We start from the raw sequence: 20,653 nt of genomic DNA on the forward strand, positions 1-20,653 counted from the left end.
TTTCAGTATTTAAGGAAGCTGACAAATACAAACAAGAAATCAATCTACCTAACAAATACGAAGAAGAAGAAGAAGAAGAAACAACAAAAGCTATAAAACAAATGAAATCCAAACTAAAACTAGAACAGCAACGGACCATGATAAAACGATGGCAAGAAAAGCCCCTACATGGTAAATACTGGGCTAAACTAAATGCGAAAGAAATAGACAGAGAAAAATCCCAGCAATGACTGAGAAGCTCAGGACTCAAAGCAGAGACTGAAGGATTTTTAATTGCTGCACAAGACCAAAGCCTCCCCACCAGAAATTACCAAAAACACATAATGAAAAGAAATATAACAAGTAACTGTAGAATATGTGGAGATCGACAAGAAACAATAAATCATATTATCTCTGGCTGCCCAGTCCTGGCTAAGAAGGAATATATTCACAGACACGACAGAGCTGGGACCTATATACACTGGAAGCTATGCCAACATTATGGAATAGCAACAGAAAAAAGATGGTATAAACACACGCCAGAAAAGGTCACAGAAAACGAGAAAGCAACCATACTCTGGGATATGCCAATACACACAGATAGAGAAATTAAGGCAAATAGACCAGATATAGTTGTCAAAGATCATGAAGGAAAAAAATGCCTTCTAATTGATGTTTCAATACCAGCAGATGACAACGTTTCTCTAAAAGAAATGGAAAAACTTTCAAAATACAAAGACCTGGAAATAGAGATAACTCGAATGTGGAATCTAAAAACAGAAACAATTCCTATCATAGTAGGTGCCTTAGGTATAATAAAAAAATATTCAGACAAATACATAACAAAAACACCAGGACTTACAAATATATATAACATACAGAAAATTGCACTACTGGGTACTGCACACATTCTACGCAAAACACTTTCAATACAGTAAACATAAGAGCACCACAGCAAACCACAGCACATACCCAAGGCGCACAGAGCTGCGCTCGGTAGTGAAGTGAAAGTACGTTATAAAAATAAAACTACTGAATAATAATAATAATAATAATGATCCTTTCTACTAAAGGCACATATGAATGATATTTATGCATTGTCTGAGTTTCATAATGTCACTATTTAATTTATTCAAAACAGATATGCTGAAAGTAGCGTATGGATAGGTTTAACGTTATCAGGTAAATCCTGGGTTACTAATGATCATCATCCTCAATCTTGGACGAATTGGAAAAAAGGTACGTAATGTGCAATTTTTATACAGATTTTCTATTATACGCCATTTATATTTTGTATTGAAGACATTTATGTAAACTACTTGTGTTGGTGAAATTGGTGTTTAAGTATGGCGCTGTTGTTTAATACCTGTTGGCATCGATCCTTATTAGAGAGACAGATTAAACTAATTCATTCATGAGTCTCCTGCCTTGTTTCCTTTCATAGTCTACACCGGATTACACAATCAAACGTATTCTATTTAAGACGATAACAGTATAATGTCAGAGAAGATATGGTTACTATGTCTGATTTATTGTGTAACTATGTAGAAGCCTGTTTGAACAGCCTGTGTACATGGGTGCTTTTATTTCCAAGATTACTTCTGATCGAGCAGATTATGTACAAATTTAACACTTCTTACTCCATTTCCATAAAACAGGGAGCGCTTGATGATCAGCTTTTAAATATCTAAGTTTTAACATGTTAATCCTTTAGCTCCTACACTTATCCTGATAAGATGTGTTATTCTTATTTCTCTCATATCTAAATGTGGATATATAAGAAACGGCTTGTGAAACTGTCCATCTTCACAACGTAACTTATTTCATATTTATTGCTAATTACTTAGCATATAACTACATCTCTAGATGATTGCCTAACATAAACATTTGAAACTCAGTGGAAAGCATTTCTTCATCTTATACTGGACGTTCAGGTTCCTGTGTTTTTCTGTCGTTACACGTTTACTTTTTATAATGGTGATTATATAGGTACAAGATCACACATTCTGGTGCTGGTTATAGTTGTATAAATCGATTCCAGAGCACATGAAATGTTCTTTGTTTCAACGACCATGGAGGAAAGAGTAGCAAAGTTGGCCTCAGAGGTGGGGGAGAATTTAAACTCAGAAAGTGATGGTCTGTAGAAAAACACCCCAAGCAATTTTATTCTACTTCGAACGAATCTATTAATTCCTGCGCCATTTTATCTTTTATAATATTACTGATATTTTTAAGACGGCGTGCTGGTAGTATCGTTAGCATGTCGGGCAAAATGGTTGGCGGCATTTCGTTCATCTTTATGTTCTGAGTTCAAATTCAGAAACCATTATCCACCGTGGTCGACTTTCCCTTTCCCTTTCGTACTTTCGGGGTCGATAAAATAGGTAGGAGTTAAGCACTGGAGTTGATGTAATCGACTTACAAAGTTCCCCAAAATTGCTGGCCCTTTACCAAAATTTGGAACCAATGTTACTGATATTTCTCGATCAACTCAACAGAATTCAACTTAATATTTATTAAATGGATTAAAGTTATTGCATAAATCTGTGGATATTCTTTGTAGGATATTAGTCCACTGCACGGTGGGTCGAATCAGATGATATTTCACTTTGTGGGCTTGTTACACTGCAACACACTTTTTAAAAAATCCTTTACGTTCTAAGCTTTGTAATAAAACGCAGCTTCCTAAAAGTAACTGGTTGTATTTGAGATGTTCCATTGGTTACGCTGTTAACTAAGCTTATTAGTAATATGAAATGGATAGCAGTTTTATACGAAATTTCTTGTTGGGTTTTTGATATATTTCATATTTTATAGTATGATGAAAGCATGTAACCGTGCCGGACAACCGTTATCATAATATCATGACAGGTGATTTATTTCAGCTTACCCAAGAAAAACTACGGAAGTCATAAAGAATGGTGACGCATATTTCGTGGCAATATTGTCAAGATGACAACAACCAACAAATGATAAGTATGATAGATCCCGAGAACACTCAAAAGAAGAATACAAGAGATTATGTCGTTTTCCTAGAATAGATCTCTTTTCGGTCGCCTGAATTATTACTATAGTTTTTGACACATGGCACCTCTAAGACGACGCCAGACGCTGAATGAAAATAAATGAATTGCAACCATGCTCAATAAAAAGAAGCCCGAGTTATTGGCTGAAATTACATACTTGAAGTCAGTGTTGGCAGAAATTAAACCAGCTTGCAAAGCCCGAGTACCGGAGTCTCCACTGATATATATATATATATATATATATATATATATATATATATATATATATATATATATATATATATATATATATATATATATATATATATATATATATGAACACTATTCAATTTTTTTTCTCCGTGTTTTTCTCCCTGTCTCCGTATTCTTTCTGTTGAAGAGCGTAGCTCGAAACGTCAAAGACTTTCCGTATTCCCGAGCGTCATACTAATATATACTTTTGTTATTTACACCACCTGTCCTCGTCTGTTGTTATTTTTTGTATATTCTCCCACATATAATACATGCTCACGTGGTCGCACCAGCTAATCCTGTCTCCTCTCATCACACACTACCAACTTTTGGATTCTACCTTCTTTCCTTCTGGATCTGGACTGTTTGATTCTGAACTTTATACCCTCCGGCTGCACCTCTCCTACCCACGGATTACACTGGACCCATCTTCTGATTGGAAATCGCTTCAATATACCACGACGTCTAAAAAACTTTTGAACTTTTCCACTTTTGTAAACCTCCTTTATCATCCTTTTTTACCTTACTTTCCTTCACCTACCGTCTCTTCGTACTCTGGATGTTCCTAATCTGTCTTCTCTAATCTGCACCTATTACTTTGTATTCTTCTCCCTCCCTTTCTTTTCTCCTCTCGTTTCTTCTCTCCCTGTCACCCCATTTCTCCCTATTGTCCCATCTTCCATTTTGCTTTGTTTTTTTCTCCCACCTCGCATATATATTTTCTTCTCACAACCCCTTTTTCGTTTTTTCTCCTCATGCCTTTATTTTTTTCCCCCACACCTGTTAAAAAAGTTTTTTTTCCAGTTTTTTTCCCCTTTTTTTCTTTTTTTTCCTTTTTTCCACGTCCAATTTTCTCATCACGCTTGTTTTTTTTCCACCACACCTTTTGTAATTCTCCTTCCCACGTCTAATTTTCTTTTCTCTCTCGTTCCATCATGCCTGACTACAAATCTTTCCAACTCACTCTCCACAACCGCCTAAAACTATACCTCCGCACACTTCCCTCTCTATACTTTCAACCTACTATACGACTCTCCTTACTCATATTCAAGAAGACTCGTTTCTCTAGTCATATTACGTTTCTCAGTCGCTGCTTACATCACCGCCTCATCCCTAAGGGTTTCCGCCTCCATTTCCACCCCACTCTCCACTCTTCTACCACCATTCTACCCATACTCCGCACCACATCCTACCGCCTTATGCGGGCCACCATTCGCTCCAATCTCTCTAAAATCCACACTATCGACCGCCTTCTTCCTCCAGCCTTTTCCATATTTTTCTCCTCTCTGTCACCCTCCCATGCTCACAATACATTGCGCTTTATCATTCAACTTAATCATCTCTTTCATGCATTTCTTACCGACACTAAGCTCCGCAAACTTCACTCACTCCTCCATTCCTCTACACCCGATGCCACTACCCCAACCCCTCCACCACCCTTCTCCCTCCCTGATGTGCATTCCCCACCCACACCCAACCACCCTGCCTCTCCCACACACACTCCACCCCCTCCCTCCCAGCCCTCCACCATCCCGACCGCCCCTCCTAACCCTACTTCATCCCCTCCTACTTCTATTCCACCCACCCCTTCTCCACTTCAGCCTGTCGTTACCATTCCCCCAGATCTTCCTCTCTCTGAGGCGGAGCGCTCCGTCCTCAATAGGGGTCTGCGCTTCATCCCACTCACTCCATCCTGCAAGGAATTTCAAACCCGTGCTGATGTCCACAGCTTTGTGCGCCGCGTTAGGTTGGGTGCGCTTTTCCATAACACACCACCCGCACCCAACGAGGACTGCTTCACTGACCTGGGCCGACGACCATCCCAGTGGACGCCTGCTCCTGGCCAGTTCCAGGCAGTTGATCTTTTCGCGGGCGCCTGCCAACGCGCTGTGGGCCGGTTTAACTTTTCCAGGCGTCCATCTCGACTCAACATCTCCCCAGCCGAACTTTCGGCCCTTCGATCCCTCCGACGCCGCACGGACATCATCATAAAACCGGCTGATAAGGGTGGAGCCGTGGTAGTATGGCGCGCGGACCTCTACGAGGCAGAAGCTCTCCGTCAACTTCGAGATACCTCATTCTACCGCCCTCTGCCCTCCGACCCCACGCCCAGCTACCAACAGACTGTGTCCTCCACTATCCATGACCTCATCCTCTCCTCCCGTCTCCCCGCCACCGCCTCCAACCTTATTGTTCGCACCCCACGCACCCCCACCATTTACTTCCTCCCCAAGATCCATAAACCGAACAACCCTGGCCGCCCCATCGTCTCCGCCTGCAACTGCCCCACCGAGCTTATCTCAAAATACCTAGACCGTGTCCTCGCCCCCCTAGTGGCTTCTCTCCCTTCCCACATTCATGACACTAACCACGCGCTTCGTCTATTCAACTCTTTCTCTTTCCCTCCCGGCCCTTCTAAGCTTCTCTTCACTCTAGACATCCAGAGCCTCTATACAGTGATCCCCCACGACGAGGAGCTGCGTGCCCTGAAGTTTTTTCTAGACCAACGCCCCAACCCACAACCCGACACCTCCACACTCATTCGTCTGGCCGAACTTGTCCTATCTCTCAACTGCTTCTCGTTCGCGGGAGATATCTACCAGCAGATCTCTCGGGAGTGGCCATGGGGACGAGAATGGGCCCCAACTACGCGAACCTCTTCGTTGGTTATGTTGAGGCCCAAATATTCTCCAGTTTCACTGGTCCCACTCCCGAACTATGCGGTCGGTATATCGACGACTGTATCGGTGCCACCTCTCTCTCCCGCGAACATCTTGACTCGTTCCTCTCTTTCGTTCAATCTTTCCATCCTGCCCTCCACTTCTCCTGTACTGTCTCTGACACCTCTGTCCCCTTTCTCGACATTTCGGTCAGCATCCTCCACTCCGACCTTAGCACCTCCATCCACTACAAACACACAGACTCACACTCCTATCTCAACTTCTCCACCTCCCACCCTAGACACACAAAACTTTCCATCCCCTATTCCCAATTCCTCCGTCTACGCAGACTTTGTAGCGACAGCCATGACTTTGAGACTCAGTCTCAACTCATAGCTCACCACTTTAGCCTGCGTGGATATCCACCCACCACCATCCACACCGCCCTTGCCAGAGCACGTTCTGTGGACCGTGCATCTGCTCTCTCCCCCCGAACCCGCCCTGCCGTTTCCCGCCTCCCTTTTCCCCTCACCTACCATCCCACCACCCTACCCCTCCAACGCTCCATTCTCCGAGCTTTTCGGCGCCTCCAGTCCGACCCCTCCACCTCCCACATCTTCCCTAATCGACCCCTCCCCTCCTTCAAACGAGCCCACAACCTCTTGGTCCACAGCTTCTTCCCCAACCCAACCTCCCAACCTGGCTCGTTCCCCTGCTCCCGCCCACGCTGCCGCACTTGCCCTTACCTCTCCAACACCACCCTCCTCACCAGCACCCATCACCGACCCTATCGCATCACCGACTCCTTCACCTGCACGTCTACCAACATCATATATTGCCTCTCCTGCTCTCTCTGCCAATCCCTGTACATCGGACAAACGGGGCGCCGCCTGGCCGACCGATTCGCGGAACACCTCCGAGATATCAACGTCGGCAATGACACCCCGGTGTCACGCCACTTCCGTTCTGCCGGCCACTCCTTGCGGCAACACCTGTCTGTGTTTGGATTGTCCATGCACAGGGGCCATCCGGACTCCCGTTTGCGCCGTGAACAGGGATTAATCTTCTATCTTCGCTCCTTTGCGCCACATGGGCTCAACTCCCCTCCACTCTTCATCTAACCCCCTCCTCCTGTCTCTCTCCCCCACCCTCCCTCCTACCACCCATCTCTCCCCTCCCCCACCTCCTGCTCCGACTCCTACTTCTTTGTACGTCTCTTCACCTCTCTTCATACTTCTCTCCACTCCCACTTCTCTTCACCCCTACTCTTTCTCTCCTCTCTCTTACTCTCTCTCACTCTCTTCTCTCGTACTCCCCCCTCTCTCACTCTTACTCTCTACACTCTTACTCTCCTACTCTCTACACTCTTACTCTCTTACTCTCTCACCCTTACTCTCTCACTCTCTTCCCCTCTCTCTCACTCTCTTTCTCTTCCTTTCTTTCTCCCCCCATACCCCTCTTCCCTCTCTCTCACTCTCTTTCTCTTCCTCTCTTTCTCTTCCTCTCTTTCTCTTCCTCTCTTTCTCTTCCTCTCTTTCTCTTCCTCTCTTTCTCTTCCTCTCTTTCTCTTCCTCTCTTTCTCTTCCTCTCTTTCTCTTCCTCTCTTTCTCTTCCTCTCTTTCTCTTCCTCTCTTTCTCTTCCTCTCTTTCTCTTCCTCTCTTTCTCTTCCTCTCTTTCTCTTCCTCTCTTTCTCTTCCTCTCTTTCTCCCCCCATACCCACCTTCCCCTCTTTCTCCCCCCATACCCACCTTCCCCCTCTCTCCATCCCCCTTCCCTCTCTTATACCCACCCTCTCTCCTCTCTTCCTCTCCCCTCCCATACCCATCTTCCCCCTCTCTTACATCCACCTTCCCCTTCTCCCTCCTCGTCAACACCCCCTCATAAGCTCATCCCACCACACCCCAACACACTCCTACTCTACCTTCCCACTCCACCCCATCCAATTCCTTACACCCACCACCCACCCCTACCCACATACCCCACCCTACCCACAGACCCCTACCTCTACCCCACACTCCACCCATGCCTTCCCCACCTCCCAACACCCTCACATCACACCACACCAATACCCTCGCATCACACCACGCACACCACACCAATACCCTCGCATCACACCACGCACACACTACAACTGACCAACTACTTTCTCCCTTTCTCCCTTCCCCCATTTTCACACTACATACGTCAAGATCACCAGCAGTCTACCTCCCACACACAGCCCCTCGTTCCCGATCACCGTTTGTTATCTCCCCCTTTCTTAGCTCTCCTGAAATAAGAATTTCTAACTTCCGGTCAGCCATTGTTATGATCGGCCATTATTATGATTGACCGTTGACTGAACACTATTCAATTTTTTTTCTCCGTGTTTTTCTCCCTGTCTCCGTATTCTTTCTGTTGAAGAGCGTAGCTCAAAACGTCAAAGACTTTCCGTATTCCCGAGCGTCATACTAATATATACTTTTGTTATTTACACCACCTGTCCTCGTCTATTGTTATTTTTTGTATATTCTCCCATATATATATGTATATATTCATACTCACACATACGTACATTGTATAATGTCTTTAACCCTTTCCTTTTAATACAACATTGTTTTACTGGCTCACTCATTCTGTTATCCATGTGTATAAAAATTTTCTTGTATGTGAGAAAGAAAGAACCCTAGTAACAAATATTGGAATAAAGATTATTAGAATCAATACAGCGTCAGAGAAAATACCTCGCGTTATGAGTTCAAATCTCGCTTCGGTCAGCTATTGCTTTTCATCCTTCCTGGTTCGCTAAAATAAAGTATCTATCAAGTACTGGAATAGATTTACTTCACTTAGCACATTTCTGCAAATTTCAGGCCTTGTATCTATACTAGAAACAATTAAGTGTGGCGGATTGACAAAATCGATTGAGCATCCAACGAAATGCTTTGTGGCAGTTGCTCACACTCTTTACATTCTGAGTTCAAATCCTAGTGAGATTATCCGTAGGAGTCCCATAAAATAAGGACCGATCAAATATTACAATCGATGTAAACGACTAGCCCTTACCACAAAAATATTACTGGTTTTGTGATTAAACTAGAAACAATTATTGTTATTGTTGTTATAGGCCTTTAGTAAATTGTGGGATAATCAATTGAATTTCATTTTTATCAGGGCAACCAAACTTAAATAAACCACACGCAAATTGTGTAGCGTTTTCCACTTTAGATGATAAAAAATGGAGGAATGTACCGTGTGACTGGTTGCACTTGAATGCATTCTTTTGTAAGCGGCCGGCGATATACCAAATTGGTGAGTAAACACGATATTACTTAAATATATCAATACACATACGTACGTACATACATACATACATAAAATATGCATACATGCATACATACATACACAAATACGAGGGGGTATCCAAAAGTAACCAGAAACGTTATCCGTGGGACAAGCCCGCTGTTAGAAGCCACTTGATGCGACCCTCAGGCATCAGTATACCGACTAGTGTTGTGGCAAGTCGTACTGCCACGTGGCGCGTCTTTGTTTTGTAGTGTTTTTCCCCTGTTCGTCGATTTTTGCGATGGCGAAAACGAAAGAACAGCGTGCTTCTATGACATTCTGTTTTCTGCTGGGCAAAACGGCGGCTGAAACAGCTGTCATGCTTCAAACAGCTTATAAGGGCGCTGAGCAAAACAAGTTTACGAGTGGCTTTCGGGTTTTTGGACTGATCAATTGTCGCTTGAAGACCAACTTCATTCAGGGCGTCCGTCGACCTCCGAAACGAAAGAAAGCACCATGAAAATTCATGAACTGGTCTTGGAGGACCATCACTGAAAATTGACGAACTTATTAATATGATTAGTGTGTCCTGGAGTTCCTGCTAACGAATTTTGAACGAGGAATTGCGAATGATAACAGTTGTAGCATTATTTGTGTTTCGCTTGCTCATGGAAGATCAAAAGCAGTCACAACTGAATGCGTGTCGTGAACGGAAAGAAAAGTTGAGAGTTGATCCGTGCCTTTTTTCGAAGGTCATCACTGGTGACGAAAGGAGGAGCTACGGAATTTGCAGATGTGGAAAAGGTGAAGAAAAAACGACGGAAGCGTTCAAGGGCATCACTTTGCAAGGATTCCAGTACTGCTTCAAAAAGTAGAAACCGCGTCTGGAGCGATGCATTGTTTCAAGTAGAAACTACTTTGAAGGCGATAAAAGTGTAAACATGTAAAACTAAGTGAATAAAATATTATTGCAAAATTCCGGTTTCTTTTGGGTACCCCCTCGTACACGTACATGTACATATACATATACATACACACATACATACATTCATACATTCATACATGCATGTATACATTCATATATTCATGCATGCATACATACGTCCATTCATACATTCATACATGCATGCATACATACTTATATTCATACATGCATAGATATATACATACATGCATACATACGTACGTACATACATAATACATACATACATACCTACATACATACATGCATACACAACTGCATACATAAATATATACACAAATACATGCATACATGCATGCAAACATGCTTACATACATACATACATACATAATAATTTGGCGATGAGTTAGTAACCGTCCAAAAAAACAAAAAACAAAGACAAGATGAATGAGAAAGAAAGAATAAAGAGAACAACGAAGCCGTTTAACGTATCATGCTTCCACCTATACTACACTTTCTATGCGCCTGAATCTGTTGCAGTGACGATATTTCATTGTTGCAGATGTGTAGATTACTCCAGCCACAGCCATAAGAATATATGGTCCTCAGTTGGGGGCGGAGGGTCTGGCAGTTAGGTGCCATGCAATCTTACTCGTTAGACACAGATGCTAGACTAGAATACTTTTGTTTTAAGTGGAGAAAAAGATTTGCGTGCATCAAACTCATTCTCTCATTATCGTAAATTATTATGCCCAGTGGCAAGATAAAACCAACAGAACTGAATCTGTATAAGAACGCAGGAGATTACCAAAAATTGTTAGAGAAATCTGACCTCAGTGTACCATCTAACTGCTTAAAACTATCGTCTGTTACGCCGGCTTACTGTCGTAGTCAAGGTTTTTAAATAATGAAATTTAGTAAATTATTGCACTAAAACATCAACATTGAACAACACTAGGTGAAACAGAATTATATTACGTTATAGAAACAAAGACCTGTTATTTCATTCTCTCATTACATTTGAAAGGAACACTTGTTTAATTGTGTAAATGTTTTGTACTTAAACTATCCTTCATTAGTCTGGAACTGCAACTAAATAAAAGGAAATATTAAAAATACTTCTACCGAACACTGTCATAAAAACTGTCACCAAGGAATTATCTCCCTTCGACTTACGAATTGTCTCGTTGCTGCAATTGTTACTGTGACATCTCAACAGCATGTATGCAGATTTGCTACAGTCTTATTTCTTTCCACCTCTTCTTAAAATTCTATTAGGCTGAGCAACTGAATCCTATACCGACAATTATAAATCTGAATAGGTTTCAGCTTGCAACGTAAAAGTTCTGTTTTTTTTTTCTTGCAGAGGCGACAAATTTTAATAATGAAAATGAAATGTGTTAGATTTTTATTTAGAAGTACTTCCTTAGACATATAATTTTAACGAGAGCGTCTATGAACTTTTGATGAAGGGAAACAAATAAATAAACTAATAATAAATAGATAAACTAATAATTAACAGGTTGTTGTCAGTAGAAAGCAATGCGTCAACATATCGAGAGGTAAAAATGGGTTTGCATAGGGCCTTCACCACCACCTAGAAAGTTACAGAAGCACTGTTGACTATCCAAAACCAGAAAGATCTGGGAGAGGAATGCCCTCCTTCAGGGAAGCATACAATGTGTCAGGCTCTAACCTGGAATTCACAAGGGAGGCTTAAGAAAGCATGTCCTCAAATAGTTGGAGGCGGGATACTGAAGCAGATTTAAAAAAGCAGGGATCCGAGTGGAGAGAAGAAGAAACGATAGCCCAAAATCGAGAAGAGAGGAAAGACGTCGTCGAAGGTCTATACCCCATAGAATGCGAAGGGCTTAAGTAAGAAATTAAGTAAATAAGTAACTCTGTTGCAAGTATATGGGCATCTGCCTGGCCCTAGGATTACTTCCTCTGTGCTCAACCACTGCTCACAGAAGCCCTGAAAAAGTTCATGTGCACTTGCCTTCTTTACCTGAATGAATCATAAAAAAAATACCCAGTGAATTGCAGTTAAATACATTTCACTTAATGTTTGAAAACACGTCTCACTTGCATTTTGCTGAGTTAGATAAGATATTAGTAGTTATCTTTTCTCACAAAGTAGGTACATAAGGTTACGAAATCTACGCTAAGAATTTGCGAGAAATAATCACCTAATTAGGTCCTATTCCGATTCATCATACTGAATTAATACATTTTGACCATTAAATGTCGATCGCAAATTCAACAAATTCTATAAACAAATGCCCTTAGTTGTTTGTCAATATACATCTTGTTGTTTGAAATTATATGAGATGCCTAGAGCATTCATATGTCCGCTTTATAAAATCCAGGGAGAATGTTGATATTCATGCTGGTAATTGTTCTGATTAAACATGTCACATGGAATTTTACATATTTTATATGTTTTATATATTTACATACATTTCAGAGTGTCAAGACCTAAGTGAAGAATGTTCTGAATTTATAAAAAATTCTCAGCACTTTTGTAAAAAGAAACAGGACTTCGCTTTACAATATTGCTCTAAAAGTTGCAATTTGTGTCATTTACTACAGGGGTATGTATACATGAAGAACTATTACACTGTAACTTTTAGCTAATAAGCTGAAACACAAAGAACATTTCGTTTCTTAAGCAATATGTTTCTCTACCAATATATCTCACTTTGATAATAGCTGATATAAATATTGGTCGGTTGGTTGGTCGACAGAACATTAAAATTGACAAGCAATGGTAGGGGTATGGTAAGGAGGATAGAAGTTACATAGTCGATGGACGATTAATACATGACGAACGCTTACACCTGCACACTCACATACATCTCTCCATCACGCACACACGCGCGCACACACACACACACACACACACACACACACACACACACACACACACACACACACACACATTCTCTCACAGAAACTTCACCACAGTTGAAGTATAAGGATAAATATGACAAGCCTTTGGCAGGAGGATGTAAAGAAGCAGTTAACACGCACGCAAACACACACACAGACACACACACACACAAAGATACAGGTGCGCATGAGTGTGTATTGCAATATATCCTTAAATCCGTTTTGAATCATTGGATTACCATTAAAGATATTGGCCTTGTGATCTAAGGATAAGCCATCTTTGTAGCTCGTATCCGTTTCTAGGCTATTTTATTTGTTATTTTTAAACTTTTACTTGTTTCAGTCATTGGACTACGGCCCTAGTACTTATTTTTTTAAAACCCGGTACTTATTCTATTGTTCTCTTTTGAAGAACCGCTAGGTTATAGGGACGAAAACAAACCAACACCAGCTATCAAGCGGCTCTGGGAAACATTTATATGGATGTACACAGACGCATATATATATATATATATATATATATATATATATATATATATATATATATATAAAAATATATATATATTGTTGTACTTGGGGATGGTCATATTGCCAGTTTAGCCAATAAAAACACACGCACTGTATATTTGATGTTAATTTGCTTCAGCTTTATATTACATTAATCTTAATCTTATTTCGGCCAGAGTTCTTTCGTCACACTTCTGTGACCTCATCAGTGGTCCTTTGTTTCCTTCCTTCTTATGTGTGTCTCACCTTGCTAAATATCAGCCATTTTGTATTCTGTATTCCTATTGTATGTGTCTCCGCATGCGTGTCTTTCAATGTGTCTGTGTCTTTTGTAAGTGCATGTGTGTATGTGGAGTGTCTGTATCACCTATATACTCTGTTAATACGTGTTCGTTTGTATTTGTTTTATTTATTTATTTGTTCATGTGTGTGTGTGTGTTTTTTTTGTTTATTTTTTTTTGTGTGTTTAATTAAATTTTGTTAACGTATGTAGTATTTAATTCCATTTGTTTATCTATATACTGTATTATACTTTGTTCATATTATTATTGGTTTATGGGTAACATGTTGTCACATGCTGTGGTTTGTGGTTTGTTAGTGTTCCATTCTAGTTTCCTATTCAGGCTAGGTTTCTCTTCTATTATGTGTGTAGCTTCAGTAATTTGTCTAAGTGCTGCATCACTGCTATGTGTAGATAAGATTTTAATTTCTATGTTGTTGATTGAGCCTCTATGTTCTTGCTCAGCGTGCTGGTACAGAACTGATGAGTTCTTCCCTTCCTTAAGTTCCCTCCAATGTTCGTTTGCCCGCTCCCCTATGCTCCTTGCTGTTTCGCCTACATATGTCATTGTCTTATTTCTGCATCGTCCCTCTGTACATCTTATACTATAGACCACATTTCTGGTTTTGCAGTTCGTTTGTGGGCTAAATCTACATACGATACAGTTCCTATCGGTGCAGGGGGTTCTACTGAAAGGGTATGTTCTACTGAAAGGGTATGTTCTACTGAAAGGGTATGTTCTACTGATAAGGGATTTAATAGGGTTGCCTGGCCTTTCAACAACCTTAATTCTTAGCTTAAGTTTGTCTAGGGCCTTTCTAAAGCGGTACGCCAGTTCGCCTCTAGGGGTGGTGTCGACGAACATGACGCTCTGGTACTTGTGGCTATCGTACCATGAGCTTGCCTTCCCTATTTTCTTCTTAGTCCTTTCTATGGTGTTCCATGATTTGCTCCTATAGAGTGGGCAAATCCCATTCCTATCGTTGCGTTTGATTGTTTCAAACTTCTTCATAGCTCCTTTGTATACCCTGATCCTTTCTTTATGGCTGTAACCTGAGAACTGCATGCGGTGGACGAAATGTTGTATATGTCTCTTTAATTCTGTAGGGTCGCACATGCAGGAGACATTTCGCATTACTCTGACGAGGTCTGCCATCAATATGTTGAATTTGGCAATGTCCGCAATAGCCGAGTTCCGGTGGATCAGGTATTTGGAGGCCATAGGTTTTGTATAGTGTGAATGGAGGATTCTGGTTTTATTGTTCTTAGTTTCTAGCCAGAGTTCAGTATCTAATACAGATAATCTATGGTTAGGGTGTTTAGTAGGGTAGTCTATCGTAAATTTAATACTCTGGTGGATGGAGTTAGCTATTTGCTGGATGCTCTCCATAGTCTTAGTTTCTATTTCTATTTCAGGGGTGCTCTCTTGTGGGGGTGTCTTTACCACTAAGTTGATATCATCGACATATCGAGAGTACACATTCACGAGTATGGAGTTCTGTGTCAGGCGTTCCTTAAGCCTTCTGTCCCACCATACCATGAAGAGATTGGCCACGCATATATACATACACACATACACACATATACACACACACGTACACACACATGACGAGCTTTCATGAACTGGGAACTATGTGGTAAAGAAGCAAACTTCTTACTTATATCCACACCTATGTCTTAGCCTATATCAGCACCTGTGCCTATTGACGTAAATTCGAAAAGAATCGAATCTGTGCCAGTAGATGTTTGCCAAATGCAAACGCATACATATATGAGTAATTTCTTTAGTTTATTATTTTTCTGTGTAAGCAGTAATGGAAAAGGTTATCCATTGCTTCTTATATTACTACCTGATTTCTGGTGAATATATTTTGGAACCGAACGAATGTAACTCTCATTATATCTATAAGATATAGTTTTGGAGTAATTCCAAATTCCAAGATAGCATGGAAATAAAATCACTTGCCGCTTTGTTTGAAAGAAAAATTAAACAAACAAATAATGACATCTTGGATAAATCAAGATTTTTCAGTGTGAACAGATAGAAAGCTATGATATATGGTGTTACAGTCCTTTCTAACGTCGTTGGTGACGTAAGGAAAGTGATGTAAGCAAACAGAAGCGGTTTTAAGCAGGAATCGAAACCTATATTAAAATTACAATCAGTTATGTAGTTAGAGTGCGTACCACCCAGGGAAACTTTTGAATTTGCCGCCTGCAGATTGAAAAGTGCTACACGGGGTGGAAGCCAGTCCTTGAATGCGATCATGGTTACGATCACTTTATACATGAAATTAGGTTTACGCATTTGCTGGTAGCTATGCAAAATATCGATATATAACAATTTGCTTCATCGAAAATTTTAAAGAAAATAGCGTCAAACTGATTTCTGAGTGACTGATTTGTTTATTGGTATCTAAACAACAATAATTTTACTCAAAATCGTACAGTTTAAAAAGTTGCTGTTGCTGTTCTTATTGATTTGAAAATTTGGTTCACTAGATTTTTTAATATTTTTTTTGTTCTGCTTTTTAATTGAACCATATTTTAAGCTTTAAATTTTGATCCCACCAACGATCACAACCGTTTAAAACATCTATCCAGGCATCCACAAAGTGTGACTATGCATTACACATCTGTGTGTTTGTATGTCGTTATTCAATTTCATTTCAAGTTTTATTGTTAATAGAGAAAGAGCAGGTTTCTAAGCCAGATCCAAGGCGCCTTCATTCGAATTTCATCAACATCAACAGGGTATTATTGCATGTATGTGTGCAATATTTGGAGCTAGTGCAAGTGCAAATTTGTATGTTTTGTTTCATGTCTGTATTCTCATGCGTGTCGTTGCATATATACTTAAATAGTAAACTTCTGGAAAGTTTTACAAATTCTTACAATTTCGGTGATGACTTAGATTTAGTCTTCAAATCAGCTTTTCTGGTTTTGAGAAGTCTAATTTCTCAAAATTGGTACTTAGGTAGTGTGTTACATATCAACTTAGAGTATGAAAACCAATTAAATTGTGAAAAAATGAAATGAAATGTATTTTAATAAATATTTCCATAGTTTTCAAATGTAAGGGACATTTTCCTTTTTTCTGCCTGTCTCTGTCTCTCTTTTTCACTCTTGTGGGTTCTAGGTAGTTAGCAGCTAGTTTGATATGAATTCTTTGATTGTTTAAGCAGCAATAGTAGTAGTGAAAGGAGGCGGTGGAGAAGTAGAAGAAGAAGAAGAAGAAGAAGAAGAAGAAGAAGAAGAAGAAGAAGAAGAAGAAGAAGAAGAAGAAGAAGAAGAAGAAGAAGAAGAAGAAAATGCAGGTGTGGTATAAGAGTAGCAGGATATTGGTGGAATCCTCTTAAATGGTCAAGTGACCTAAAAGTGATTCGCTGTGGATGATAGTGATTGCAATTGTTTTGAATAAATTCTTATGAGGCGACTGTTTTGAATATGCCATTTTTAATATAGGTCAAACAAAAAAAAAAGAAAAGAAAACAGTCTACGTCAAAGGATGGTTCTGCACAGATCCCAGATCAAAATTCCGAAAAGCAGAAAAATAGTAGTCATCGACATCTGCGCCAATCACAAACAACCCAGCATCAGAATCCTTCACCTCTATCATTTCAGCGACGATACAACTTGTAGTCAACGCATTAGTAAGGAATCATTCTTTGTCACAAAATACAAACCCCTTTTGAATGCATCCACAATAAATGACACTTTCACCAGGGCCTTAGAATAACACACGCGCAAATATTAAAAACGACATATTCAAAACAGTCGCCTCATAAGAATTTATTCAGAACAATTCCAATTACTACTATCATCCACAACGAGTCACTTTTAGGTCACTTGACCATTTAAGAGGATTCCACCAATATCCTGCTACTCTCATACCACACCTGCATTTTCTTCTTCTTCTTCTTCTTCTTCTTCTTCTTCTTCTTCTTCTTCTTCTTCTTCTTCTTCTTCTTCTTCTTCTTCTTCTTCTTCTTCTTCTTCTTCTTCTTCTCTCCGCCTCCGCCTCCGCCTCCTCCGTTCTCTACTACTACTGCTGCTTAAGCAATCAAAGAATTCATATCAAACTAGCTGCTGCTAACTACCTAAAACCCAACAAGAGTAAAAAAAAAAAAAAAGAGAGACAGAGACAAACAGAAAAAAGGAAAATGTCCCTTGCATTTGGAAACTATGGAAATATTTTTTTAAAAAACATTTCATTTAATTTTTCCACAATTTAATTGTTTTTCATGCTTTACTCTGAGTTGAAAAAGTCGCAAAAACTGAAACTGACACTAAAACGATAACATTATTTTAACATTTCCTTTCTTGTCTTATTTTCCTTATACATATCAACTCACACACACACACACACACACACACACACACACACACACACACACACACACGGCTCACTCTCTCCATTACATCGACGTTATTTAAACAGGTGTACTGTGTACCACGTGTCAGGTGCCAAAGTGATTGCAGAGCAATGAGATGAAGCATTTTGCTCAAGAGCACAAGGCACCTGCCGGTCTAGGAATTGGAAAAAACGATCTTGCGATCGTGAGTACAATACCCTGACCACTAGGCCACGCTCTCTCCCTCTCTCCCTCTCTCTTTTCTCTCTCTCTCTCACACACACACGTCCACACACCCACACAGACACAGACACACACACATCTATATATATATAAATGAGGATGCGAGATCATGCGTATATATTTATGTATGCGCGTAGCAATGTATACATTTGCGTGTTTGCATCTATGCATATATCTATGCAATTTTGTATCCATTTCACTGCACATGTGCATATGCATACGTATATTAGGCAACGCGAACAAATGTGTGTGTATAATTGTGTGTGCGCGCGTGCGTACGTGCGTGCGTGCGTGTGTTTGCGGGCATAATATTGCAATTATAATAATATGCTGTCCAGTTCGTTAGCTCCTTGTTGTCAAGGCTATTGTACATGCCAGTTTCAGGGGCGAATGTTCTACGCCTTTTGTTTTTACAAAGGAAAGCTATCAGTATTTTTGTCAACATATAATTTGTTCTTTGACATGGACAAACTGAACAGGGTCGTCTTTCATCTACTTTGAAATGAACCAATGAGAATCATTGTTTTTCATTCCGTTTATTTAAAAATACATCATTTTAAGAGTTATTGTTTGGATATGCTGTTATGAAAACAAGAGTACTTAAAAATGATTTGATGCACTTATAGTTGTTTCTTATTACTGACATTTCAGTGTTATGTGTATTTGTACATTTGTATGAGTGTGTTTGCATATGCGCGCGTGTGTGTGTGCGCATATGCGTGTGTGTGCGAGAGAGAGAGACACACACATACAGCGCGCGCGAGAGAGAGAAAGAGAGAGAGAGAGAGAAAGGGGGAGAAATTTGAGAGCGAAAGATATAGCTAAAGAATTTAAAAACCAGAAACAAAAACAAAAAGCAAGCCATCTGAAATACGTGGGAAAAGATATAAAATAACTGCTCTGTAACTTTTTCAGGAATGGAGATGTGGTTGTCTCGGCCAGACGTGAAGAAATATTTAAGAGAAACTGAAAAACCTCTGTCACCGTTAATACTGATGATAACGAACATGACAGCGGAGACGACAATAATGATGACATCGATATTATGGTCCCAGAAAGGTGACGAAAACCACCACCACCAACAACAACAACAGCAACAACAAAGCTTTCTCTTAGGACGATATGGATTTAACCAACTCCAGTACGAGCGGTTATTGAAAAGTTAATTAGTTATGAATTTATTCAACATATTTCCCGCTCAGATGCACAAACTTATTGCAGCAGTCTTTCAGTTTTTTCTAAGCTCTGTACAAAGAACTCAAAATTGGGGCTCCAGCCAGGCTTTTCACGATACCATTAAAGCCGGTAACTTTTCAGCAACCCCTAGTAATGACAATTATAAGGTGATAGGGGAAATGTTAATATGTAGCCAGAAGGGCAGTTTGAGCTCTTTGAACAAAACCACGCCTCCCCACTATTCTGCAAATCCATTCTAATATATTTATTATCTAATATTAAAACTTTGTGTTTCTTGTAAATTACCGCATTTTAAAGTGTATAGGGAACCCTTTTTTGTCAAAAATTAGGTTTAAAAAATACGGGAGTTTCTTATACATGGATGTTTTAACCCGATACAAAACCTTTTTTCCAAAATTTAAACCCCCCAAATTAGTGGGGGGGGGGTGTCCTTATACACGAGGGTTCCATATACACGTTAAATTACGGTAGATGGTAAACGACGGCCCCATTTTCGTATCTGAAAAAGACTTCGGCTGAAATCATTGCTATATCCATATTAAACTCGTTTCCGCTGCAACATAAATTGATCGTTGCTTCAAATTCATCAATCAGGATTTGTTGTTGCCTTAAGGTGTCAGTGTAACTGTTCTGATATGCATCCCTTCATATAAGTAAATCTTTTGCTTATGCATGTAATTGGTTAATATAAATATATATATATATATATATATATATATATATATATATATATATATATCAATAACACAAATAATATGGGAGTATATGCATATATACGTACATGTATGTACATGCCTACATCTACATGTATATATAGATGCATATCTGGGCACAGGTCGTCACACAAAAAAAACGTGGACAAAATGAAAAACAGAACATAAACAGAGCACAGAAAACACACAGGCCACATAGAGGACATTTCTTTCATCAGCTGCCACCACATTAAACTAAGCGTTTCGAAGAGCTATATATATATCTATACAGAGAGAGAGAGAGAGAGAGAGAGAGAGAGAGAGAGAGAGAGAGAGAGAGAGAGAGAGAGAGAGAGAGAGAGAGAGAGAGAGAGAGAGGAGGCAGTCACAGTTTTGGATAATTCTTT

At 40.0% G+C, this 20,653-nt stretch overlaps 1 protein-coding gene across 8 annotated transcripts in view; it reads left to right on the top strand.

Annotated features, from left to right (window-relative positions):
- The window catches only part of LOC128250767 (bone morphogenetic protein 1-like), an 87,791-nt gene extending 67,672 nt beyond the window's left edge, over positions 1 to 20,119 (top strand). For 7 of the 8 annotated variants that reach the window (XM_052976631.2, XM_052976644.2, XM_052976617.2 and 4 more), the window contains 5 exons: positions 1,121 to 1,218; positions 9,048 to 9,185; positions 12,548 to 12,674; positions 17,225 to 17,412; positions 19,273 to 20,119. In XM_052976631.2, coding sequence (XP_052832591.2) covers positions 1,121 to 1,218; positions 9,048 to 9,185; positions 12,548 to 12,674; positions 17,225 to 17,412; positions 19,273 to 19,523 — 802 coding nt within the window. In that variant the 3' untranslated portion in view covers positions 19,524 to 20,119. The remainder of the gene's footprint in view (positions 1 to 1,120; positions 1,219 to 9,047; positions 9,186 to 12,547; positions 12,675 to 17,224; positions 17,413 to 19,272) is intronic. The other variant, XM_052976652.2, reaches the window with a different exon arrangement.
- The last annotated feature ends 534 nt before the right edge of the window (positions 20,120 to 20,653 follow it).

This window comes from Octopus bimaculoides, chromosome 2 (genome assembly GCF_046866305.1).
Source record: "Octopus bimaculoides isolate indiv1 chromosome 2, ASM4686630v1, whole genome shotgun sequence".
Lineage (NCBI taxonomy): Eukaryota > Metazoa > Mollusca > Cephalopoda > Octopoda > Octopodidae > Octopus > Octopus bimaculoides.